The following is a 26,863-nucleotide window of genomic DNA, read 5'->3' on the forward strand; positions in this document are numbered from 1 at the left end:
TGTTGATTCAATAGGCACTTAAATAATTGACGAATTCATAAATAAATGAATAAATGTGTCTCAAAATTAATTCATAGTGTATGCCAGTAGTGGGTACTTAACATTGCTTAAAATTTAGTATAAAAGGGATCTGAGAAACCACCTAGTCCAAACCCCCACTTTTTTTTAATAATGGGGACACATAAGTCCAGAAACACAACTTCTTTTAAGTCATGTAGCATGTGCAGAACATTAAATTTTTAGTCAAGTACAGTTTGTACAGCATTGTCTGCCTGTAAATAAAATATCATTTTAAATATGTGGCACGATTACTAAATAAAGTAAGATTCTAAAAAAAGAAGAACAAACTGAGGGTTGCTGGGGGGAGGGGGGTTGGGAGAAGGGGGTGGGATTTTGGACATTGGGGAGGGTATGTGCTTTGGTGAGTGCTGTGAAGTGTGTAAACCTGATGATTCACAGACCCTGTACCCCTGGGGATAAAAATATATGTTTATAAAAAATAAAAAATTAATAATTCAAAAATAAAATAAAATAAAAAGTAACAATAGAAAATAAACATAAAACCCTAAAGTCTATTTCCATTTATTCAAGACAAATATTAATGTACAACATTAAACAAGCCTTAAAAATACAGAGAATGTAGTTTAATTTTACAACTTAAGTGTAAGGAAAAATTACTAATTTTGCCTTGTATCTTTAAATTTCACATTTTGAGATTTAAGACTGAGCATTAAGGGCTTAAATCAGCAAAGCTGTACATTTTTTGGTACTCGCAGAATAAGCTGTCATAGTTTTGCTGAATCAGATTATGACATTTTTTTGTGACCAATCTAGATGTCCCTATTCAACAAATGACAAAGCGATCGTTCCAAACTGATGAGATCCACTTTCGGCCAACCAGTAGCTCAATTGATTCAACAAAGAAGCAGAGAAGGCGAATATTTTTCTGGGATTTTAACCAAAGGTCAACATATCAATCCCCATGTTCATTTATCAAAAACTGATAGACTTATTAATCTTTGAATAATTCTAGTATAAAGGCATAAAATATGTATATAAACTACCTAAATGGGTCTAGGCACTGTCACTTTGAAAGCACTTTCTCTCCATTTTTTGTGCCAGTCAAAAAAATTACAGTGAGAGAAACTCATTTTGGAAAATAAGAAGATAGAATGTCTCCAACTGAGCAAAAGCATTACTGCAATCTAAAGTGAAAAAAAAAGTTCAAAATACTCTTACTAAAAACTAACTTTTGGAAATGATCTTCTATGTTTCCTAACCCTCATATAACCAAATAGTAACAATAAAATTCTGTTTATTCACATATTTTGATTAATAACCTCAAAAATATCTGTCACATTAAAAGCTAACTACATCCATTAAGCAAATGCAAAACTCAAGTCAGTAATTTAGATTTACTTTTCTAAAAGGTACAAACATTCGAAATGGGATTGAAAGCCTACTTTTTATCATATTTATAAAGAAAATTTGCTAAGCAGAGAATTACTGTAAACTAGATTTTAAGAAAACCAATGTTTAAGGCAATGGTAATAAAACTAATTTCAAGCGTCCTATATACATTAGAAGCACTCCTATATGAGGAGTATTATGGAAACTTTTTAATGAATCTAAAAGTCAACAAAAAGCATAGAGAAAATTATTTGAAATAACTGCAGAAAATGAATCCCTACGGCTTGACTTAATAAATCAGCTTTTATAAAAATCATTGTTTCTTATGTAATCACTGAAACTGGTCCCTAAAGAAGGGAAAAATCAAAAGGAAACTGATTCCTTCCTAAAGAAGGAAATACTACGTTAACATGACTTTATCATGTACTTGGAATTATGGGGCAACGACCTGGTACCCGCAGATCAAATCTGGCCATCAATATGTGTTTTGTTTTAAAAAGTTGTTTGTTCATTTATTGTTTTTAGAAGTCTGTAAGGGTGTCATGTGTCCTTACATTTTGTTAAAATCCCCACCATCTCACTTTAGTAGTTTTTCCCTTTTATGTTATGTACTTAGCCTCTAAGGGCTTTTGCTTCTGGAAGCCTAAATTTTAAATTCTGTCCAATTTGAATGTTCACTACCCTGTTCTTTCCACACAGTCACAGAACATTGGAATTATTAGAATTGGAGGGTACCTTAGAGGTTAGCTAACTCGTCTCATTTCTTCCAACAAGACCCCTGAGGCCGAGCAAAGAAAGTAGCTTTCCCATGGGTAAATGTACACTAATAGTTCTGCCAAAATGCTCTTCTAACTCAACAGCTTACAAAATCCCTATTTCACAGTTTCGTCAAGAGTCACCACAACTCTCATCTTTATAAAAGCAACATTTGCTTCAGAAGCACTTACCCCTGAGTGCTGGTAGCAGGGATCGCTCCTTCTTGTCGTCACACTTGTTACATTCGCTGAAGTACAGAAGTAAGAAGACGTCAACAAACACCCACATCAGGGAAGTGGCCAGAACCACCTTGCAGTAAACAAACCTCCTCATGTCTTCTTTTGATTTCTAGTTAACACACAGATCGAAGACAGATGCTACAGTGATAACTCCAAGCCACAGGGGTGAACTCCAAGATAAAAGCAGGATGCATCCCACTGTATTAAAAAAAAGGAGGAGGGGGGAAAAGAAAATTTCATTATTGCATAGTTTGTTGTCCATATAAAGGAAATATAACATGAAATAGATGATTTATTTAATGTCTCCATACATACATATCCTCACTCAGCCTTCAAATTCAGAATGAAAAGCCTAAATACATGAAAACTGTAAGCAAGCCAGGTGGCTAAAATTCTAACAGCTAATCCTGGATCTGTCACTACTCTGCCAGGCATGCGACAACTATCTGATTTCTTCAGGTTGTATTCTTTTCTTCAAAAGCCCTATGATGATATTCAGCAGAGCACCATGCTGTCACACAGAGCAGCCCCGAATTTATCCTGATTCAGCACTTTTGAGGAGCCAATACTGCTGAAATAGAAATCATCCTGGAATACAATATATAATAGTAGTTAAAAACTACCTTTATACACAGACAGGCCTATGTTTAGTGACCTCTTATCTATGGGATCCTTAAAAAAAATTTTTTTAAAGATTTATTTACTTATTTGAGAGGAAGAGCACAAGCAGGAGGGGCAGAGGGAAAGGGAGATCTCAAGCAGACTCCCTGCTGAGCACAGAGCCAGACGTGGGGCTCGACCTCACCACCCCGAGATCACAACCAGAGCCAAAACCGTAAGTCTGACACTTAACCGACCGCACCCTCCACGGGCCCCTCTGTGGGATCCTTTTAAGCCTCTGTTTCCTCACCTATAAAATGAGAGTAGCAAGGCCAAACCTAAAGATTGTTATGAGGACTAACCACAATAATGCTTGTAAAGTATTGCAAAGCAGATAATTATTAATATTAACATACAAAACAAAAATTCTTGAATTCTCAAAAAGGACCATTACATGAAATTAGTTATCAGCTACATAGCCTCAAAAACCCCATCTGGACTGTGCAGAAAGTATCCACAACAAATGTATATTTTAGAAAGGATCATGTATGCTCAAAAAAAGTATCAGAGGGGAAACAAAATACTAGTTTAAAGTGACTTAAAATAACCAAAGCAAGAATTCTAAAAGGCATAACAGGTAATTGCACAAGTATTGAGAGATATTCAAAGTTAAGTGTAGAATTAATATCATAAACATATTTCTTTCATTTATACTATAAAGAGAGGAACTGCCTGGTCAATTGATTTACATAAAGTTACAGTTAAGTCATGTACAGTAAGTATAACAAACCAAAAATATTCTCAGATCATCTGTTACACTTAAAATAACATCAACTGTGGGGCTCCTGTGGCTCAGTCTTAGGTGTCCCACTCTTAATTTCAGCTTGGCATAATCTCAGGGTCATGGGTCATGAGATAGAGCCCATGTTGGCCTGCTTGGGATTCCCTCTCTCCCTCTCCCTCTGCTGCACTACTCACTCTCTCTCTAAAAAAATAAAATAAAATACAATAATAACTTAAATATAAAATCTTTGATGTGAATTAGTAACATAGCCTTGAAAGATATTTGGGAAGAAGAGCTATTAAATACAAAGATACTTGAAATATTTCATAAATATTTGTCTCAAAATAAAAACATCAAAGGCAATTTGCAGAAGCAGAAGCTCTTTAAATTAATGGCAGCTGACTTTGCATGATAAAGCAACACCAATGCTGCTGCCTGTTACAAACTACCCAGACTCACAATAATTTCAAAATTTACATAAAGTGACAGCTGAAAAAATTGTAAGAGACTATTTTCACGATCTACATTAAATTTACATTTATTCAGCATATAGTTATTAAAGAAAGAAAGGTGCAAAATCTGCAAACTGAAGGAATATATGACTTATGGGGTTTACCTATTTGCTTATTATTTTTCTTAAAAAAATGGCACATTAATTATCTATTTTATTTCATTTTAACTTCACTTTTTGTAAATATTATAACTAAACATTGGAACTCAGCCTCTAAACCTGATAACAAGGGAATAATTCCCCTATGTATCTTTCCTGTTACTTTCTGCATGCTTTACTGAATATGAGATATGAAACAATTCAAGCTATTTTATCTTTCTTCAGTCCTATGATGAAGCAGTCCCCTTCAGTTTATTGTGGAAAAAAGTCTCACAGGAAAGTATACATAACGCTAATGGTTACCAAATGGCCATCCCCAGATTTAAGACAGGAATATCTTAAAAGATCCTGTAATAAAAGATCCTATATGTTATATAAAGATCTATAATAAAAGGCATAAACAACACCATCCCTGGCTCTGTCATAAAATGAAAAGATGTCTTTGGGTAGGCATTTGCCTCTCTGTGCTTCGTTGCCTTTACTATAACATATTCCCTGTTGTATTCACCTCATAAAATATTGTAAGGCTTATGTGATATAACACATGAGAACATTTTTAAAAGAAAATATAAAAAACATTATTATAATAAAAAATGTGAAATCACTTAAATATTAAAATGTCTAAGATAAGACATTTCCTAATAGCCTAACATTTAAGGTTATTCAGAATTTAATATAAATTTTAGTTATAATAGAAAGTCGAAATCATATCTTATTGCCACTTCAAGCATTACTCAAATTATCTAATTTCATAGGCTGACAGAGCTATATATCAAGCCATTAGCACTGAGAGAAGTCTCCTCACTATTTTAATGATAAAATGACAATGCTGTTTAAATTTTTTGTTTGTGAAAGTCTTCCCTCATATATTTCAACTTTTGAATTTCATCTCTACCTTGAAAAAATACTAAATCTTATCATTTGTAAGTTTTATCTGCTGACACTTGTATAATAGTAATCTCATATATTGTATCCCAATACTCTTCATGAGAACAAAACTGATTGAGCAGAAGGAAGGTACAACATACACAGTTAACAGTAACCACCATAAACACAGTTGGCAGCCGAGGTTTATTTAAGAGAATCAGCATCTGTATTGTGTTTTTATTCCAGTAAGCCTCTATTAATTTGCAAACACTTCTCGGTTTCTCAGACTGAATCCAAGTTCTGCAATATCACTGGCTTGCCAAGCCAATGTGGAACACGACTAACTTGCATAAACTACAGGCTCTTCTATCTGAAAACACAGCCCCTTTCCTAACCATTTCAGTATCTCTGGAGCACATTATTTCTCTCTGTAATAGTATTGATCTAGGTAGGAATACTTATAAAAGAAAACCATCAAGTACTATCTTGTTAGTCTGACTGCTTCTCTTTTTCTTCTATCAGTCAGATATTCTATGACATATTACATGATTTGACGATATGCACCATTTTCTTTTTTTTTATCAAAAATAAATTTTAAATTAAAAAATCTAGACAAAGCTTAGGAGTTTGGTACATATGTTTTAAATAAGGATAAAGAGTTTTTTTGTTTTTGAATTGAAGTTATTACTTGCATAAAGAGTCTAGTTAGTTGCCACTAGACATGTTTATCTGTACTCATTTTATTTTGTAGAAAATTGCATAATAGGTACAAATCTATCCAATCTACCTTGTGAGGTTGTCAAAGGATCCTGGGAGCTAGCAGAAGACTGCTGATAGTACTCCCAGAAGTTCCAGGCACCAACATGCTTCAGATGTTTTAAATAACTGTGCAGGAGCTTTTGAGAGCTGATGACTGGACAAATTTGCAGAATTTGGTTTATGGACTGATAAATCTAATGTGTAAGCACTGAAAAAAAGTACCCTGCATTAGTCACAGGTATGCTTGACAAGAAGACTGATCTATGTATGAATGAAAATCAAAAATAAAGATGAGCTAAGGAAATCTGCCCCAGCCTAAACCAAAGGATCCACTACAAAAATCACATGGGAATATATACTAAGAGAGAAAGAAGCAACATAATATTAAACGAATGCCTGTGTGGAAACAGTGGAACAGAAAGGAAAGAACAGCCCTCACTTGCTTTTAAACTAAAGAAAGTGGAATATTCATAACATAAAATTTGATTATTGGGAGGCAACCTAGCATAAGATTTAAATTATATAGTGCAGAGTTAGAATGCCAGGGGTTGAATCTGCATTCCAGTACTCACTAGTTGTATGGCTTAATTCAAGTTGCTTAAATGTGCTTAAATGTGTGCCTCGATTAAGTTTCCTAATCAGAAAATGTGAACAGGCTATGGTGAGTGCTGAATAACTGATATACGCAAAACTCTTGTAACAGTACCTGGCACTCAGGAGGGACTCAATATACATTAGTTAGTAGTAGTAGTAGTAACAATAATATTATCAACATCATGAACATGATCAAAAGGGTGAGAATTCTCTTAGCCCATCCCTTCAGAAGTAGCATAAATTCAATATGTATGTATTCAGGGGGTCGGAAGACAAGATCATCATCATCATGAATATATTTAATATTAATAACTGTATTACAAGTTATAGTGTTTTATATTTAATAATCACACATATATTTAGTAGGGTTTATGATCAGGAAGAGTCACACAGGATTTGACAATTGTCAAAACTCTGAATCATAGACTTAAGAGCTATGCATTTCATTCTGTATAAATTATACCCCATTTTCTTAAGGCAAAAGCAAACTGTTTGTGTACCTATCATTTGATTCCCTGACTAGTATCTTTCTGACTCTTTTCCTAATTGTGTTCTCAGTGGCAGAAACTTGGGTCTCCAGACTGTTTCTTACATACACCTTGCCTCAGGGCCTGTGCATGTGCTGTTTTCTCTGTGCACTGACATGGTCACGGCTCCCTGCTCTTATTTCCTTCAGTTCTTTCTTACTTCCTGCTCAAATGTCAAATCTTGGAGAGCTTTCCATCAACCTATATAAAATAACACACACAACTCAGTCATGCTGTATTTCTTTAATTCATTTATCTTTCTTCTTTGTACCTAATACCCCCAAACATATTAAAAGATTAATCGTTTTTTATAATTTGTTTCTTATCTGTTCATCTTAAGTAGTAAGTTATATGAGAACAAGATTTCAAATGTCTTATATATTCCATTTCTCACTCAAATATATTTAAGTTTTTAAAACTCTAGCACCCGTTGTTATAGTTTATTATGAATTTTGCCACAGCCATCCCCAAAAATTCATATATGAAGTCCTAACCCCCAGTATTTTAGAACGTGACTATATTTGAAGATAGAGCCTTTAAAGAGGTAATTAAGGCAAAATTAGATCATACACATTGGTCCTAATCTAAATGATGGGCATCCTTATAAAAAAGGTCATTAGGACACAGAGGAAAGATCATGTGAAAACAGAGAAGGCAGCCATCTACATGCTATAGAGAAAGACCTCAGAATGAAATTAAGTCCACTAGGGCACCTAGGTGGCTCAGTGGGTTAAAGCTTCTGCCTTCGGTACAGGTCATGTTCCCAGGGTCCTGGGATCAAGCCCTGCATCGGGCTCTCTGCTTAGCGGGGAACCTGTTTCCCTTACTCTCTCTCTCTGCCTGTCTCTCTGCCTGCTTGTGACCTCTGTCTGTCAAATAAATAAATTTTTAAAAAAAAGAAATTAAGTCCATTGACACACTGATTATAGGCTTCTAAAATCTGTGAGAAGATAAATTTCTGTGTGTAAGCAACACAGTCTGCGATACTTTCTTATGGCAGCTATACGAAACTAATAAGCAGGTTAATCAGACTTTCTCCTATTCCACTCCTACTTGCAAACAGATGAACCTGATCTAGAAAGAGTCCCCCCCCCCCCATAAGCTGCCTGTTCTCCTTTTCATGCTATAAACTCACATCCCACTACTCAGTGCTTTGCTGCCATCTTGGAACAGTTCCTACTCAAATCAATCTTCATCCATCAGGAAACTTCTGCACATTGTCTGCCTTCCTCAGACTGCCATCTCCAAACTTCTTCCTCTTAGCCAATAACTACATTTCTACATTTAGCAGAGAAGACATAAACAATCAAAAAAGTATTTTGCCTACTGCCATGTTGAATGTATCAGCCTGCTTGTTCTATGACTGCCAAGCCTAAATCTGTAGGTCCAGGTGTTACAATGGATGACTGTCCCTTTAGGAGTGCAATAGGATGTCACCGACGGAGTGCACTTGTCTCTTCTGCATTATTGTTTCTTCTCTACTAAGTCAATGCTATTCATACAAAGATGCTGTATGAATAATCACCTTAAAATAAACTGTTTTGTCCCCACATCCCTCTTCAGCTACTCCTCCAGCACCCTGCTCACCTTTAATACAAAACTTCTAGAAAGAATTATGTATACCCACTGCCTACATATCCCATATCCCTAACCTCATATTTTTTTCTTAAACCCAAAAGGATTTGGCCCCTGCCACCATATGGAAACCTTATTTGACACAATCACAGCCAATCAGTCAATACAGATTGACCAATTCAATGGTCAATCCTTAAGCAACATATTACATAACTCCTAAGCAGGATTTGACATAGCACAGGCTATGTCAAAAAACGTTATACTTCTTTTTTTTTTTTTGGTATGGTACCAAAAACATTATACTTTTTTGTTTCTTTCATCCATACAAATCAATGATTCATCCTTTACAGACAGCACTCAGTGCTCATCACAAGTGCCCTCCTTAATACTCATCACCTGTTTAACCCCTCCTTGACTCACTTTCCCTCCAGTAACCATAAGTTTTTTCTCCATAGTTAAAGAGTCTGTTTCTTGATTCGTCTCTCTTATTTTTTTTCCCTTTGCTCATTTGTTTTGTTTCTTAAATCCACACGAGTGAAATCATGTGGTATTGGTCTTTCTCTGACTTATTTCATTTAGCATAATACTCTTTGGCACCATCCATGTCACTGCAAATGGAAGATTTTGTTCTTTTTATGGCTGATCAATATTAAATTATAGATAGATAGATAGATGGATAGATAGATAGACAGAGACCATATCTTCTTTATCCATTCATCAGTTGATGGACATCTGGGCTCTTTCCATAATTTGGCTTTCTATAATTTGTTGGTAATGCTGCCATAAACACTCGGGTGCATGTATTCCTTCAAATTAGAATTTAGGTATCCTTTGGATAAATACCTAGTAGGGCAACTGCTGGGTCATTTTGTTTCACTTTGTTTTTTTTGTTTGTTTGTTTTGTTTTTGTTTTTTTAACTTTTTGAGCAACCTCCATACCATTTTCCAGAGTGGCTACACCAGTCTGCACTCCCACCAATAGTGAATGAGGGTTCCCCTTTTTCTGCATCCTTGTCAACAACTGTTGTTTCCTGTGCAACATTTTTTTACACCCCCTATTTGATCTTGCAGCAAATTTTGTTGCCTCTGCTTTCAGATTTGACCCACTTCTCACTGATCCCTTCGCTGCCACTCTAGACCAAGCCACTATCACCACCTTGACACACTGCTTTAACTTCTTTTTTTAAAAAATTACTGAAGATTTACAAACCATATAATTCACCCATTAAAGTTTACAATGCATTGGCTTGTAGTATAGTCACAAAGCTCTACACAAACACTTTTAGAACACTTCCATTACCTCAAAAGAAAACAGCTCCCTTTCCCTATAACCTCCCAATTTTCACAGGGCCCCAAGCCCTAGGTAACTGCTATTCTAATTTCTGCCTCTTACCAAAGTGTCCATTATGAACTTTCATTTAATTGGAATCATACAACATATGCTCCTTTGTGACTGTCTTCTTCACTTGGCATAATATTTACAAGATGTATACATGCTGTAGTGTATACCAGTACTTCCTGTCTTTTACTTGCCAAATAATATTCCATTGTATGACATACCACATTTTATTTATTCATTTATCAGTAGGTATATATTTGGATTATTTCCACTTTTTGGTTATTATGAATAAGGCAGCTATGAACATTCATGCACAAATATTTGTATGGACACAATGTATTATTTTCTCTTGAGCATATCCCTAGAAGTACTATCACTCAAAGAAAACTGAAACACTAGGAATGATTCCAAAATGCAAAGCTCTTTTTAATGTAGTTATTATATATAATTATTAATGTTAGGACAATGTAGTAACAAAATTATTGAGCATGTAGAGATTGAAAGAAGAATGAAATGCTACACAGAATATTTACGAGGCGGCAGATGCCACTTCTCAAAACAGTCTGTTCTACGTTGGTCTTCGTAGTCATGATTGTAAACACAAATATGCATTTTATGAAGATGCCATGAATGGCAAAGTCTAAAGCATATGTTAATAAGACTTTACAAGCAATGGGTTATCAATAAAATATAATGAAATTAAGTCTTCAAAAAGAAAGCTTGTAAAAAGCTATTCATGACCCTCAAGAAGATAATGAAATTAAGTAGTTTAAAAAAAATGGGGTACCTGGGTGGCTCAGTGGGTTAAGCCTCTGCCTTTGGCTCAGGTCATGATCCCAGGGTCCTGGGATTGAGCCCCGCATGAGGCTCTCTGCTCAGCGGGGAGCCTGCTTCCTCCCCTCTCTCTCTGCCTGCCTCTCTGCCTACTTGTGATCTCTGTCTGTGAAATAAATAAAATATTTCAAAAATAAAATACAATAAATAAAAAAATTAAAAATGTATTCATAGAGGCACTTGGGTGGCTCAGTGTTAGGTTAAGCCTCTGCCTTCAGCTCAGGTAATGATCTCAGGGTCCTGGGATTGAGCCCCACAATGGGTTCTCTGCTCAGTGGGGAGCCTGCTTCCTCCCCTCTCTCTCTGCCTGCCTCCCTAACTACTTGTGATCTCTATCAAATAAATAAATAAAATCTTTAAAAAAAAAAATGTATTCATCAACCCAAAAGGTGTTCACCATTTATTTGTTTCAGTTATTTAATGCAGCTTAGTATTCATCTTATAATATGGCATAACAGAAGTTTAAGTTTTTTCATTAATAGTTATCAAGAGGGGTAAACAGAAATTCAAAATGTTCAACTGGATATAAGACCTAGGGATTTAAGACAACAATAGAGCATTTAGACAGTTCCCAACAGACATCCGCCAGTGAGCTGTTCCTCTTTTGTCACAACTCACATGATTAAAAAGAAAATAATTGTTTCCACTGAGACATTAAACCATTAGAAAATCTTAACCTCAGCTTCCTAGCTGGCCTTAAGACTTTTGAATTCTTCATAACAAAACATGTAAGGAATGAATGATCCTTATTTGAAATGTGGAGGCTTACAGCTATTCCTTGTCTAGGCTTTCTTTCCAAAGCATTTATTTGTAGAAGACAATGAAAAACCATATTAAATCATCTTTAAAATTATATCAGAATCACTCTGCTCCAGCTGGTAATTAGCCGGAGACATAAAGAAAGTAAAGTCAAAGAAAAGTCCAGAACTCTAGGGCACAAAAGGATGCCAACAGCACAAAGGAGAGGATGCAACAGGGATTTAGCCACAAGAAATCCCAGAAGCAAAACTGGCAAGTGCTCCTTTCCAAATTTTTATCATACAGATGCACAAACATAAATAAAATTTTATTTGCTTGCTTGAATATTTTAATATAGTGGGTTTTATTTTTACCTTAATGATACCTGAAAGAAATGCACATACTTCCCAAAAACAGAGTGAAGAAGTATTAACAGGTAAAATATTCAAAATCCTCCACTCAAAAAAAACACCTTAATAAAGCTACCATATACTTACTTATTACTTTGATTTGCAGCTTGAGTTTATGTTTTTTATTTCCTGCAACCTTCTTGGTGAAGTTATTAGTCATAAATTAAGTGCCTTAAAACAGGCAATTAAAGGGAAGAAGTAAATAAAGAATTAAAAATCAGAATATTGATTAATTAGTCCCCAGTTAATTAACAGTAAAGTAAAATTATCATATACTCAAAGAATGAAAATGAAAATTCATATTCTTATTAGCAAAGCAATCTTGTCTTACAAAATTGTTAATGACTAAACTTGTTTATCAATATAAAGCAATCTAATATAATGGAGGATATAATCCAGTAATATAAAATATAGAAGCATTATCAATTAAAGAAATTTTCCAAAAGTACATGAGAAAGGGAAACAAGATTTAAAAGCTGAGCAGAGATTACCATTACATGTACAAGCAAATGAACAACCAACCCGAAAACAAGGCAACATTTTCCCTGTTGTCTGCAAAATCTACTAATTAATTTAATTAAGGATTGTGTGAATTAAAGAACTGTATATTAAAATTAAATACTGGTTTTGATAAAATTATATTTTAGGATGAAATGAGTCCTTTTTTACTTTGTGGGTGAAAATGTAAAATGATAAAAACTTCTTTGGAAAGAAGTTGGCTTATTAAAAATAAATGATTTTTGGGACACCTGGGTGGCTCAGTGGGTTAAGCCTCTGCCTTCGGCTCAGGTCATGATCTCAGGGTCCTGGGATCGAGCCCTGCATTGGGCTCTCTGCTCGGCAGGGACCCTGCTTCCTCCTCTCTCTCTCTGCCTACCTGTCTGCCTACTTGTGATCTCTGTCTGTCAAATAAATAAAATCTTTAAAAAATAAATAAATAAATAAATAAATGATTTTTTTATCTAGCTTCTTAAAAATAACCATATACTTTGAAACAATCATTTCTTTACTGGAAATCCCTCTGGAAAATCATATACTTTGAAACAATAATTTCTCTACTGGAAAACCCTCTGGAAAATCATATACTTTGAAACAACAATTTCTCTACTGGAAAACTCTGTAAAAAAAACCCATATTAGAGAAGATGGCAGAGTAGTAGGGTGATCCTGGACTTGCCTCATCCTTCAAACACAGCTAGGTCAACATCAAATCATTTTGAACAAGGAAATCGATCCGAGCATTAAGAAAACAATCTGCACAACTGCAAGGAGAGAATGTGGCAGAAACAAGGTTCAGAGATTTGAATTGAGAAAAGCCTCAGTGCCGTAGAGGGAAAGCCTTTTCACAGAGAGAAGTCAGGGAGAGAAGGAGAGAGTGGGAGAGAGAGCAGCACATAGGCAAGATGCTGTGGTGTGGGGATTCCCTGGGTCACACTGGGAGCGAACGGTTCCCTTCCTGGAGTACATGTGGAAGAGGGTATATTGCCATATGTATTTTAACTTCTTTAATTTCCTCATTACCCATTCATTCTTCAATAGGATGTGCTTTAACCTCTATGTATTTGTAGTCTTTCAAAATTTCTTTAACCTCTATGTATTTGTAGTCTTTCAAAATGTTTTCTTGTGGTTGACTTCAAGTTTTACAGAGTTGTGGTCTAAAAATGTGCATGGTATGATCTTAATATTTTTGTACTGACAGAGGCCTGATTTGTGACCATATATACATATATATATATATATATTCACACATACACATATATATAGACATATACAGATACATATATACATCCCATATACACACACATATACATACACATATACATATACACATGCATATACATATGTATATATTTTCTGTCCATTGCTGTGAGTGGGATGTTGAAGTCCCCTACTATTATGGAATTGTTATTAATGAGTTTATTTCAGTTTGTTTTTCACCGATTTATATATCTGGTTGCTCCCAAGTTGGGGGCATAAATATTTACAATTGTTAGATCTTCCATAAAGTGCAATAATAATCACATCATAGGAGCCCTAGAAGAAGAAGAGTGGGAAAAAGGAGCAGAAGCTTTATTTGAGCAAATCATAATTGAGAATTTCCCTAGTTGAGGGAAGGAAATAGGCATTCAAGTCCAAGAGGCACAAAGAACTCCCCTCAAAATCAACAAAAACAAGTCAACACCAAGACATATCACAGTGAAACTGGCAAAATATAAAGAAGCAGAGGTCATTCTAAAAGCTAGGCACAAAAAGTCCTTATCCTAGAAGGTTAGCAGCAGACCTGTCCAGAGAAACTTAGCAGGCCAGAAGACAGTAGCAATGATCTATTCAACAAGCTAAATGGAAGAATATGTAGCCAAGAATACTATATATCTATCAATGCTGTCATTCAGAATAGAAGGAAAAATAAAGGGTTTCCAAGACAGGCAAAAACTAAAGGAGATCATGAACATTAAACACTAAGCGTGGCAAAAAATACTTAAGTGGACCCTTCAAGTTGGAAAGACACCAAAATCAACAAAGACTAGAAAGGAACAGAGACAATCTACAGGAACAGAGTCATTATAGGTAATACAAAGGCACTACAATCTTATCTATCAATGGTTACTTGGAATGTAAATGGAATGGATGCTCCAATCAAAAGACACAGGGTATTGGAATGGATGAGAAAACATGACCCATCAATTCTTTGCTTACAAAAGACTAATTTTTGACCCAAAGACAACTACAGGTTGAAAAGGAGGGGTGGAGAGCCATCTAACATGTTAATGAACACCAAAGTCAAGCTGAGCTAGCCGTACTTATATAGGATAAACTAGGTTTTAAACCAAAGACTGTAAGAAAAAATATATATATATGACTATAACTAGGTTTTAAACCATAAGACTATAGACTATAATAAGAGATGAAGAAGGGCACTATATCATAAGAAAAGGGTCTATCCAAAAAGATCTAACAGTTGTAAATATTTACCCCAGCTTGGGAGCAGGCAGATAAATAAATCAGTCAATAACAAACTTAAAGAAACTCATTAATAACAATACCATAATAGCAAAGGACTTTAACATCCTACTCACAGCAATGCACAGATGGTCTAAGCAGAAGATCAACAAGGAAACAATCTCTTTGAATGACACACTTGATCATATGGACATAACAGATATATCCAGAGCATTTCGTCCTGAAGCAGCAGAATACACATTCTTTTTGGGTACAACTGGAACATTCTCCAGAATGGATCACATACTGGGTCACAAATCAGGCCTCAGTCAGTACAAAAAGATTAAGATCATACCATGCACATTTTTAGACCACAACTCTGTAAAACTTGAAGTCAACCACAAGAAAAAAAATTTGGAAGGCCACAAATACATAGAGGTTAAAGAACACCCTACTAAAGAATTAACAGGTAATGAGGAAATTCAAGAAGAAATTTTAAAAATACATGGAGGCAAATGAAAATAAAAACAGAACACTCCAGAACCTTTGGGACCCAGCAAAGGTGATCCTAAGAGGGAAGTGTATAGCAATACAGGCCTTCCTCAAGAAGCAAGAAAATTCTCAAATATACAGCCTAACCTTACACCTAAAGAAGCTAGAAAAAGAACAGCAAACAAAGCCTAAATCCAGTAGAAGAGGGGAAGTAATAAAGATGAGAGAAGAAATATATAATACAGAAATCAAAAAAGGAGTAGAACAGATGAGCAAAACCAGAAGCTTGTTTTTTGAAAGAATTAACAAAACTGATAAACCCCTACCCAGACCTATAAAAGAAAACAGAAAGGACCCAAATAAACACAATCATGAATGAAAGAAGAGAGATAAAGAACACCACAGAAATACAAACAATTATAAAAGAATATTATGAGCAATTATATGGCAACAAATTGGGCAATCTGGAAGAAATGGATAAATACTTAGAAACATATAAACCACCAAACTGAAACAGGAAGAAATAGAAAATTTGAACAGACCTTATAACCAGCAAAGAAATTGAGTCAGTAATCAAAAATCTCCAAACAAACAAGAGTCCAGGGCTAGATGGCTTACCAGGGGAATTCTACCAGACATTTAAAGAAGTAGTAATTCCTAGTCTTCTGAAGCTATTCCAAAAAATAGGAATGAAAGGAAAACTAATTCACTCTATGAGGCCAGCATTACCTTGATCCCAAAACCAAAGACCCCACTATAAAGGAGCATTACAGACCAATATCCCTGATGAAAATGGATGTAGAAATTCTCATCAAGATACTAGCAAATCGAATCTAACAGTACATTAGGATTATTCACCATGATCAAGTGGGATTTGTTCCTGGGCTGCAGTGGTGGTTCAATATCCACGAATCAATCAACATGATACACCACATTAATGAAAGAAAGGATAAGAACCATATGATCCTCTCAATAGATGCAGAAAAAGCATTTGACAAAATACAGCATCTTTTCTTTATACAAAACCTGCAAGAAATAGGGATAGAAAGAACATACCTCAACATCATACAGGCCATATATATAACACCCACAGTGAGTATCATCCTCAATGGGGAAAATCTGAGAGTTTTTCCTCTGTGGGCAGGAACAAGACAGGGATGTACATTCTCACCACTGCTGTTCAATACAGTACTGCAAGTCCTGGCCTCAGCAATCAGATAACAAAAAGAAATAAAAGGCACCCAAATCTGCAAGGAAGAAGTCACTCACTCCTCACAGATGACATGATATTCTATGTAGAAAGCCTGAAAGACTCTGCTGAAAAATTGCTGTAACTGATACAGGAATTCAGCAAAGTTGCAAGGTACAAAATCAATATACAGAAATCTGCTGCACTTCAATACACCAATAATAGGCCGCAGAAAGAGAAAGCAAGGAGCTGACCCCATTTACAATTGCCCCAAAAAACACAAGATAAGGAGCAACTAAAGAGGTAAAGATCTGTATGTTGAAAGTTACAGAACACTATGAAAAAGACTGAAGAAGACACAAAGAAATGGAAAAACATTCGAGGCTCATGAACTGGAAGAACAGATATATCTAAAATGTCTATACTACCCAAAGCAATCTACAAATTCAATACAATCGTGATCAAAATAACACCAACAGTTTTCAAAGAGCTAGAACAAACAATCCTAAGATTTGTATGGAACCATGAAAGAACTTGAATAGCCAAAGTAATGTTGAAAAAGAAAAGAAAAGCAGGAGGCATCACAATCCCAGACCTCAGACTCTATTATAAAATTGTAATCATCAAGACAGTATGGTATTAGCACAAAAACAGTCACAGAGATCAATGGAACAGAACAGAGAAACCAGAAATGGACCCACAACTCTGGCCAGCTAATCTTTGACAAAGCAGGAAAGGATATCCAATGGAAAAAGGCAGTCTCTTCAACAAATGGTGTTGAGAAAACCAGACAGCCACATGAAAAAGCATGAAACTATAGCACTTTCTCACATCACACACAAAAATAAATTCAAAATGGATGAAAAATCTAAATGTGAGACAGGAAACAATCAAAATCCTAGAGAAGACAGCAAGTAGCAACCCCACTGACCTTAGCCATAGCAACTTCTTACTAGACACATCACTGGAGGCAAAGGAAACAAAAGCAGCAATGAACTACTGGGACTCCATCAAGCTAAAAAGCTTCTGCACAGTGAAGCTGTGCTAAAACAACCAGCAGAATGGGAAAAGATATTTGCAAATGACATATCAGGTTAAGGGCTAATATGCAGAATCTATAAGGAACTCTTCAAAATCAACACCCCAAAAATAAATAATCCAGTTAAGAAGAGGACAGAAGACGTGAGCATCCATTTCTCCAAAGAAGACCTACAAATAGCTGACAGACGCACAAAAAATTCTCAACATCACTCATGATCATGGAAATACAAATTAAAACCAAAATGAGATACCATCTTGTACCTGTCAGAATGGCTAAAATTAACAACTCATGAAAAACAGACGTTGGTGAGGATACAGAGAAAGGGGAACCCTCCTACACTATTGGTGGGAATGCAAGCTGGTGCAGCCACTCTGGAATACAATATGGAGGGTCCTCAAAAACTTAAAAATAGAGCTACCCTAAAACCCAGCAATTGCACTACTAGGTATTTATCCAAAGGATACAAAAACACTGATTCAAAGGGGGAATATGCACCCCCATGTTTAGAGCAGCACTATCAAAAATACCCAAATTATGGAAGGAGCCAAAATGTCCATCGACTGATGAAGAGATAAAGAAGCGGTATTTACATACATACATACATACATACATATGTACGACATAAAATGGAATATTACTCAATCATCAAAAAGAATGAAATATTGTCATTTGCAACAACACGGATGGAACTAGAGTATATTACACAAAGTGAAACAAGTCAGAGAAAGATAAATATCATATGATTTCACTCATATGTAGAATTTAAGAAACAAAACAGATGAACATAGGGGAAGAGAAGGAAAAATATGATAAAAACAGAGAAGGCAAACCATAAGAGGCACTTAACTCTAGAGAACAAACTGAGGGTTGCTGGAGGGGAGGTAGTTGGGGGGATGGGCTACATGTGTGGTATGCATTAAGGAGGGCATGTGTTGGGATGAGCACCTGGCGTTGTAGGTAAGTGATAAATCACTATATTCTGCTCCTGAAACCAATAACTATACTATATGTTAACTAATTTGAATTTAAATTTTAAAAAATATATAAATAAGAAAAAAATAAAAACCAAACCCCATATTAAAGGGAGATGGTATGATGGCATTAAGAATTCAAAATAGATACATAACCAATTGGTAGCATATTATATTGCTTTTAGAAACTTATGCAATTTTGCACTAACATGAAAAAAGCTTACAAGATACTATAAAAGTCAACAAATTAACATACATAGTTGTTTTAACACTATAATCACAACTATTTTTTATTTTTACTTATTTTTATAAAAGTACTAGGAAGAATAGGTGAGGATATGTGAATTCTTTTGTTTTACAACTCTTCTTATCATTTTTTCTACTTTTCAAATTATCCAGAAATAGCATATATTATCTGAATTATAGGAAATATGTGTTTTATTTGAAAACAAGTAAGAAAAGCACCATGTAATAGTGATAAAGAATAAAATCTTTAGTTCTCTGACACTTGTGCACGTGCATATGTGAGTACATGGGGGCATACTCAGTTATAATGAAGTGTCACAAACTATCACACTCAAAGGATTGTCAAAAAGTTGTTCATAAAACAGAGTAAATGAGAATGAAAAGAAGGGCAGAACTTTTTATTAAAATAATGGCTGATTTATGGGGTGCCTGGGTCACTCTGTTGGTTAGATGTCTGATTACTTATTTCAGCTCAGGTCATGATCTGAGGGTCCTGGGATTAAGCCCCATGTCGGGAGTGGGGGAGGCCCATGCTCAGCAGGGAATCTGCTTGAGATTCTCTCTCTCTCTCTCTCCCTCTCCTCTCCCTTTGTCCCTTCCCCACCCTCTCTTAAAATAAATGAATAAATTTTTTAGTTAATTAAAAATTTTAAAATACCATAAAATAAAGTTTGATTTAAGTATTCTGTTTTCAGATTTTTCTCTCTTATATCCAGAAGTCTCCAGAGTTACAGAATCTATGTGACTTTGGAAAATAAAAGTTTACACCCATGTTAAATTCTATTAAAACTCTACAAAACTAGCTAACCTTCCAAACCTGGAGTCTCATGCAAGGTTCAGGAACTATCTTCTTCTACTTGGATTTATGGTTTTTGTATCAAATAAATATTTTCCCAAAACCATCAGGCCCAGTATTTAAAAGCAGTAATTGAAATTAGGGAAGACTACTTCACCTCTTATCACTGTTACTGTTGCAGCCTACATTTAATCAAATCCGACTAAATTTTTACAGAAGAAACAACACAAATGAATCTTCTATTTCACATATGTAAAGAAATTTTAATATATTAGAGACATACCTTCTTGAACCCCAAAAGGTTCTTCCCTTCTACATGATTTAGATTAAAACAGCATACTAACTGAAGTACCTGAGAACTACAGTGATTGTTGCTATAGAAAAACATGGTCTCCTATCAATAGTATACTGTAACCTGAAAAAAATCATTATTGAGTTAATGACAAAAGTAATCAGATTCAGAAATCAAATTACCATGAGCAAAAAAACAAACTGTTAAAAGAAGGCACCCCATTACTTGTTTTTATTGAGACAAAAGAAAAATTTTAAGAAAAGATACACTATATAAGAAAGGTAATCAATCCTGTAGTCTGTTTTTAAATGTCTAATCTAAAAATGCTATTTTAAATGACCTTAATTCTCATTTTAATGCAATAGTTAAATAATATTATGTCCCTGGGTCATATAAATTGTATGTCCATTTATCACTCTGTACCAATCATTGCCAATTAAATCAACTTATGAAGACAATTTTTCTTCCAGTATTATTTAGCAGAAATGAGCTATGGGGAATACAGAGGAAGGCTGAGGAACAGGGTCGGGGAGGACAAAAATGAGTATCGCCCTACTTCAATTTTACCTTAATTGTTAGATTTCTTTTCTAGAAATGAGATCTTTATAGTTTACATTAGAGCAGTGAGAAACAATTTATTAATCGACAGTTTTCCTTATTACAGTTTATTTTTGAATCAAGGTTCAAATTCTAAAAGCAAATAACTCATAAATTTTCTGCAAAGCTTTTATAGCTTTATACTTCAAATAGCAAAAGCATAAAACTTTAAGATCAATAACATCTGATTTGTCCAAGGAAAGGCTCCACTACATGCGGCTGAATGGTTATAATGTTTTCTTTTGATTCTGATAAGCATAGTAAATACATTCTAACCACTGACTGACAACCAAACAAATCAGTAAGTGTACTCCATTCCAAAATCTCTTATCTATTAATTTCAGCGGAATAAAACAGTGCGTAAATGGGGAAAGAAAATATTGGTATGATTTCCCCCCTGCAAAAATCCATCATCAGTATAAAAATTCTCAGATTTTCCACATCCATTAGGCTCCACCCAGCAGAAGAGCAATCAACATTTTATTTTTCTTTTTGCTTCACATTTCTGGCGGATACCTACAAAGGCAGCAATCTGAATCAATGAAAGCTATTACTGATGCACTGGATATTATTCTTTATGCCATTTTTAATTCCTGTTATTCCCTCTTCTCATTTTATGAAGTTATAGTTCTCTTTGATCATACTTAAGTCATGCTGCTCTTCATCACATTTTTGTACTACTTTTTCATTCATCTCACTTCCTCTCTATATTCTCCCCTTTTTTTTCCCTTATAAAAGACACTAGCTAGGATTTTTCTTTTCAATTTGCAATTGGCTCTGCAGGATGTATTTGACAGTTGTTCTACTATTCTTTCCCCAACTTCCCTGTATTTTCTCTCTCTTCTGTGGAGACCGCACCATATCTCCTGGCCATCCCAATACTCCTCCATTATCTCCTCTTGCCATTTTACAGAAGCTCCTTTTCTCTTAGCCCAAACCTGAATACCTGAATGCATTTTTTTTTTTTTTTTTTTTTTTGGAGAGAGTGTGGCCAGGGGAGGGACAGAAAAAGAAAGAGGAAATCCTCAAGCAGTCTACCCGCTGAGCACAGAATCTGCCACAGGGCTTGATCCCAGGACCCTGAGATCATGACCTGAGTTAAAATCAAGAGTCGGACAGCTAACCAGCTGAGATGCCCACGTGCTCCCTGAATGCATATTCTCGGTTCTCTCTTCATATGCCAAACCAAACCAAAACGATAATTGCTGACTCCTAAGAAAGACTGCGATTACAGTCATGTTACAGTTCTGAGATAATGAAGAGGCTAAACAATAGAAAAGGATCACAACAATAAACGTTTGTATAAAAGAGCTGGAAATACAGAAAATGTTGCATTGCTATTGCTGCTGTTTTCTAGAAATCCACCCCTATATGGTACAGTTAGGGGTATTCAGCAGACTTTGATTCAAGTACCAACTCCACCACCCTTTCATTGGGAGATACTGGAGAGATTAATTTGCCTAGGCTAAACCCAGTTGTTCGCAAGTCTGCAAAATGGCCATGAGCGTAATACCTACTTGTATTAGATTATTTATATTTAGATTATTTATATTTATATTTATATTTATATATAAGTAATCTTTATCATAACCTAATATAAATATATATATATAATCTTTACCATAACCTAACAAGTTATATATTATATATAACTGTCTGGTTCGATTATACATATTATATATATAGCTGTCTGACTCTATTATATACACTATATATAATACATATAATATATATATAATGAGAATCATAAGAACTGGCACACGGTAGCTAACCAATACATGTTAGCCATTGCTAACACTGCACACTGTGATGATGAGCAAAATAATTTAATACAACTGGAAAAGAGAAAAGCATTTAAGATTCATTCATACATAAGCTATTTTACTTATTTGGCAAACTCAAGTGCCTAAGTGCTCTTATCCCTGTGCTAGATGGTTGGGAAAACGTACTTCACTGAGCTTATAATATAGCAATTCTAGATAAAAATTAAAGACCTTTTGCAGATTAAGATTTCTGGGGCAACATTGTTAAGAGTACTGATTTTATGCCTTCACTGGCTTCTAAATGCCTGCCTCGCTGCCCACACACCCTGCCACCATTCCAGAGAAATGCTTCAATTACCAACGGTCCTTTGCCAAATTAGGCCAGTGTCTAGGGCACTGGCTCCTCATCTCACTCGGGCCTGTGCCAAAGATGTAAAATTTGGTATCGATGCCCGAGCCTTAACGCTTCAAGGCGTAGACCATTTAGTGAATGCTGTAGCCATTACTATGGGGCCAAAGGGAAGAACAGTGATGATTTAACAGAGTTGGGGATGTTCCCAGAGTAACAGAAGATGGCAGGACTGTTGCAAAGTCTATTGACTTACAAGATAAATATAAAAATATTGGTGCTAAACGTGTTCAAGATGTTGCCAGTAACACAAATGAAGAGGCTGGGGATGGCACCATGACTGCTACTGCCCTGGCATGCTCGACTGCCAAGAAGGCTTTGAGAAGATTAGTGAAGGTGCTAATCCTGTGGCGATCAGGAGAGGTGTAATGCTAGCTATGGCTGCTGTAACTGCTGAACTTAGGAAGCAGTCTGCCTCTGTAACAACTGCTGAGGAAATTGCTCAGGTTGCCATGATTTTTGCAAATGGAGACAAAGAAATTGGCAACATTATTTCTGATGCAGTGAAAATGCTTAGGAGAAAGGACATCATCATAGTAAAGGATGGAAATGATGAATTAGAAATCACTGAAGGTATGAAGTCTGATTGAGGTTGTATTTCTCCATACCTTATTAATACATCAAAAGCTCAACAATGTGGAGGTGTCTGGGTGGCTCAGTCAGTTTTAGCTTTAGACCTCTTGATTTTGGTTCCAGTCATGATCTCAGGGTCGTAGGATCGAGCCCCAAGTTGGGCTCTGGCACTCAGTGGGGAGTCTGTATTTCTCCATCTTGCTCTCACTCACCCTCTGCCCTCCCTCTACTTGCACGTGCACATGCTCTCTCTCTAAAATAAAACTTAGGAAAAAAGTCAGAAATGTAAATTCCAAGATGCCTATGTTCTACCAAGTGAAAAGAAAATTCCTAGTGTCCAGTCCATTGTACTTGCTCTTGAAACTGCCAATGCTCATCTTAAGCCCTTGGTCATAACTGCCGAAGATACTGATGGAGAAGCTCTGAGTACACAGGTTCTGAATAGGTCAAAAGTTGGGTTTTCAGGTTGTAGCAGTCAAAGCTCCAGGTTTTGGTGACAATACAAAGAACTAGCTTAAAGATGTGGCTGTTGCTACTGACGGTGCAATGTTTGCAGAAGAAGGATCAACTTTGAATCTTAAAGATGTTTAACCTCACAACTTGGGAAAATTTGGAGAGGTCACTGTGGCCAAAAATGATGCCATGCTTTTAAAGGAAAAGATGACAAGGCCCAAACTGAGAAACGTATTCAAGAAATCATTGAGCAGTTAGATACGACAACCAGTGAAAAGGAAAAGCTGAATGAACATCTGGCAAACTCTCAGATGGAGTAGCTGGGCTGAAGAGCAGTGAGAAAAGTGGTAAGAAAGTGCATGAAAAGACAGGGAGGGTTGCAGGTGCCCTCAGAGCCATCAGTAGCTGCTGTTGAAGCAGGCAGTGTTCTGGGAAGGGGGTTGTGCCCTGCTTTGGCACATTCCAGCTTTGGATTCAATAACTCCACCTAATGAAGATCCAAAACTTGGTACAGAAATTATGAAGCAGACACTCGAAATTCCTGCAATAAGCACTGCTAAGAATTCAGGTGTTGAAAGAGCACTGACAGTTGAGAAAATTACGTGAAGTTCCTCAGAAGTTGGTTATGACACCATGTTTGAGACTCTGTGAATATGGTAAAAAAAGGAACCACTGATCCAACCAAGACTGTGAGAACTGTTTTACTGAATGCAGCTGAGGTGGCCTCTCTGTTAACTACAGCAGAAGTTGTAATCACGGGAGTTCTTCAAGAAGGAAAGGGCCCTGGAATGGTGCAATGAGTGGAGGAAGAGGTGATGTGGGAGGAGGCAGGTTCTATTTCCTAGAATAATGCTTCACCATTATTAATGAGCTGTGAGAGGAAACTCAAGGCAGAGGTCCTCAGTAACAAATTCAGAGAAGTCAGCTGAAGAAAATGACTGAAGAAAAGGCTGGCCAGGTGACTGGATGGCTTGGTCGGTTAAGCGGCCAACTCTCCATTTTGGTTCAGGTCCTGATCTCAGGGTTGTTGAGGTCAAGGACCGCAACTGGCTCCATGCTCAGTGGCGAGTCTGCTTGAAGATTCTCTTTCTCCTTCTCCCTCTGCACCCTGTATCCCCTAATGAATAAGTAAATCTTTAAAAAAAAAAAAAAAAAAAAAGTTGGTATTTAAGAAAATCACTATAAGCATCAGTTTCTGGTTTCATTTGACAACATCATGCTTTACTGCTGTCACTGACCACGCTACAGATCATTAACTTTGTATTTCTGAATAAAAAGACATTTGTACAATCCTGATAACTGAGTACAAGAGCCATGTAGCGATGTACTCCTTTCAACTTAAATCACGGAGGCATTGTAACTATTATTCTGTCAAAGTCAGGATTTTAGTGCTTGCCATCACCAGATGAAAAATTAAGACGTAGCCTTTCTTGTGGAGAGTAAGAATAATTGTAATAATTGTAATAATTTCCAATAGAAAGGATATCGTACAAGGGAGGACATGCTCAATGGTACAAAGTTACACAAAGAGATCCAAGGTATGTATTCCATGTAGAGCTCCACGACTCACTTTTGTGACCTTGGAAAGAACACTTTGAGACAAACAGAAAAAGCGAGTCAGTGCGTTGAGGTGTGAACGGAAGAGGCAGACTTGAGACAGAGAATATAGCTATGAAACATCTAATTGTGAGCAGAGACCAGAGTTTCTGTGTAGCTGAAAGTGTACTTGAACAAGGGAGGATTTGTATACAGGTGAATGTTTGTTTTTAAGGGGAAAGATCCTTTGACAGGTCTAATGTCAATGGGAAGAAATCAGGAGAGGGGAAGAAGTCTGAGGATATGGAAGAGAAAGAAAATACTCGAGTCAAGGCTTTTAGAAAGCACACAGGTGTTAAAATCCAGAACATGCACGAAGGCATTGGCATATAAGCGGAAGAAGCATCAGAAGGGAAGAACGAAAGAAATCAGGGAGAGTGATAAATTAGCAGGAGCCTCCTATCTCAGAGAGTGATTTTCTCTGCATGCCATCAGTTAAACAGGAAGAAAGGAGAATAATGTGGGGTGAGAGCATAGTACAGTAAAAAAGGTCTTACAAAAAACTGCGGAGAATGGAAGATAACTTTCTAGGATGATACATAAAAGTTGCATCTGAGTGGAGGGCTCACCCAAGGTCATGCTCCCAGATTCTTTCCCTGTTTGCTTGGTGCACCTCATCTCTAATGCCCCTCCAGACGGGCTTACGCCTGCCTCCCTCTCTCTTCCTTTTTACCTTCTCCTTCCACGAAGAGGGTTAACTCCAGGTGGTGAGTATTTTATCTTGTACTTCAGTTTTTTTAAAGAAGTATATCAATGTAAGAATCAGGTTATTTTAAGCATGACTGAATCGTATAGAATACTATATGATTAAAATCTCAGAGAACTTTGAGTTAACATGGCTTGAATTTGCTGAAAATGACTGATGCTGAAAACACCCTTCCCTCCTACAAATTAATGATGATTAATTAATGATGATGCAGTTTACCAAGGCTCTGCACTCTTAACCTGTAGACACAATGAAGAAGGAAAACAGTGAAGGGAGCGGAAACACGAAGAATTTTGCTCTCAGCTAGCTGCATGTTGCTAGGGAAAAAAAAAAAAATATTGTGGTCATGACTAACACGGATAAATGTTCAAGTGGCAGTCTTTATTTTTTTCTTTCCTCTCTCCCTCCCTCTCCTTCGGCTGGACCCTTCTGTTTCCAAGATACCTTCCAGTCTGAGTCTCTGCTGCTCAATTGGGTGTCTCTGATACTGACTGAGGTTGCCTGGCAACATGACCAACAGAACACTCACCAGCCTGGGTGGCACCTCTTATTTTTTGGTTCGCAGGTGGGAGATTCGGACAGAATTGCGCGAGGTTTCCACCTTGCAATCCTATTTCATTTCAGTGGTCATATAATGAAGTTTATTACCCACATTATTATACTTTATTGCATTACTCAGCATTGTACAGAGGTTTTTTTGTCATAATTATTAATATTTCCAAGAAATTTTAAAAAATCAGAAGTGCCCTTCAAAATA

At 36.1% G+C, this 26,863-nt stretch overlaps 1 protein-coding gene and 1 pseudogene across 4 annotated transcripts in view; one reads left to right on the forward strand and one right to left on the reverse strand.

Annotated features, from left to right (window-relative positions):
• The window catches only part of GALNT13 (polypeptide N-acetylgalactosaminyltransferase 13), a 534,707-nt gene that overhangs the window by 452,833 nt on the left and 55,011 nt on the right, over positions 1–26,863 (reverse strand). For all 3 annotated transcript variants that reach the window (XM_082690946.1, XM_082690944.1, XM_082690945.1), the window contains one exon: positions 2,358–2,603. In XM_082690946.1, coding sequence (XP_082547072.1) covers positions 2,358–2,499 — 142 coding nt within the window. In that variant the 5' untranslated portion in view covers positions 2,500–2,603. The remainder of the gene's footprint in view (positions 1–2,357; positions 2,604–26,863) is intronic.
• LOC309843978 (60 kDa heat shock protein, mitochondrial pseudogene) lies at positions 22,715–24,604 on the forward strand (annotated as a pseudogene). Its single transcript has 2 exons — positions 22,715–23,410; positions 23,633–24,604. The product of its transcript is annotated as a 60 kDa heat shock protein, mitochondrial pseudogene (transcript).

The sequence above is a fragment of the Mustela nivalis genome (genome assembly GCF_964662115.1).
Source record: "Mustela nivalis genome assembly, chromosome: 11".
NCBI classification, from domain to species: domain Eukaryota; kingdom Metazoa; phylum Chordata; class Mammalia; order Carnivora; family Mustelidae; genus Mustela; species Mustela nivalis.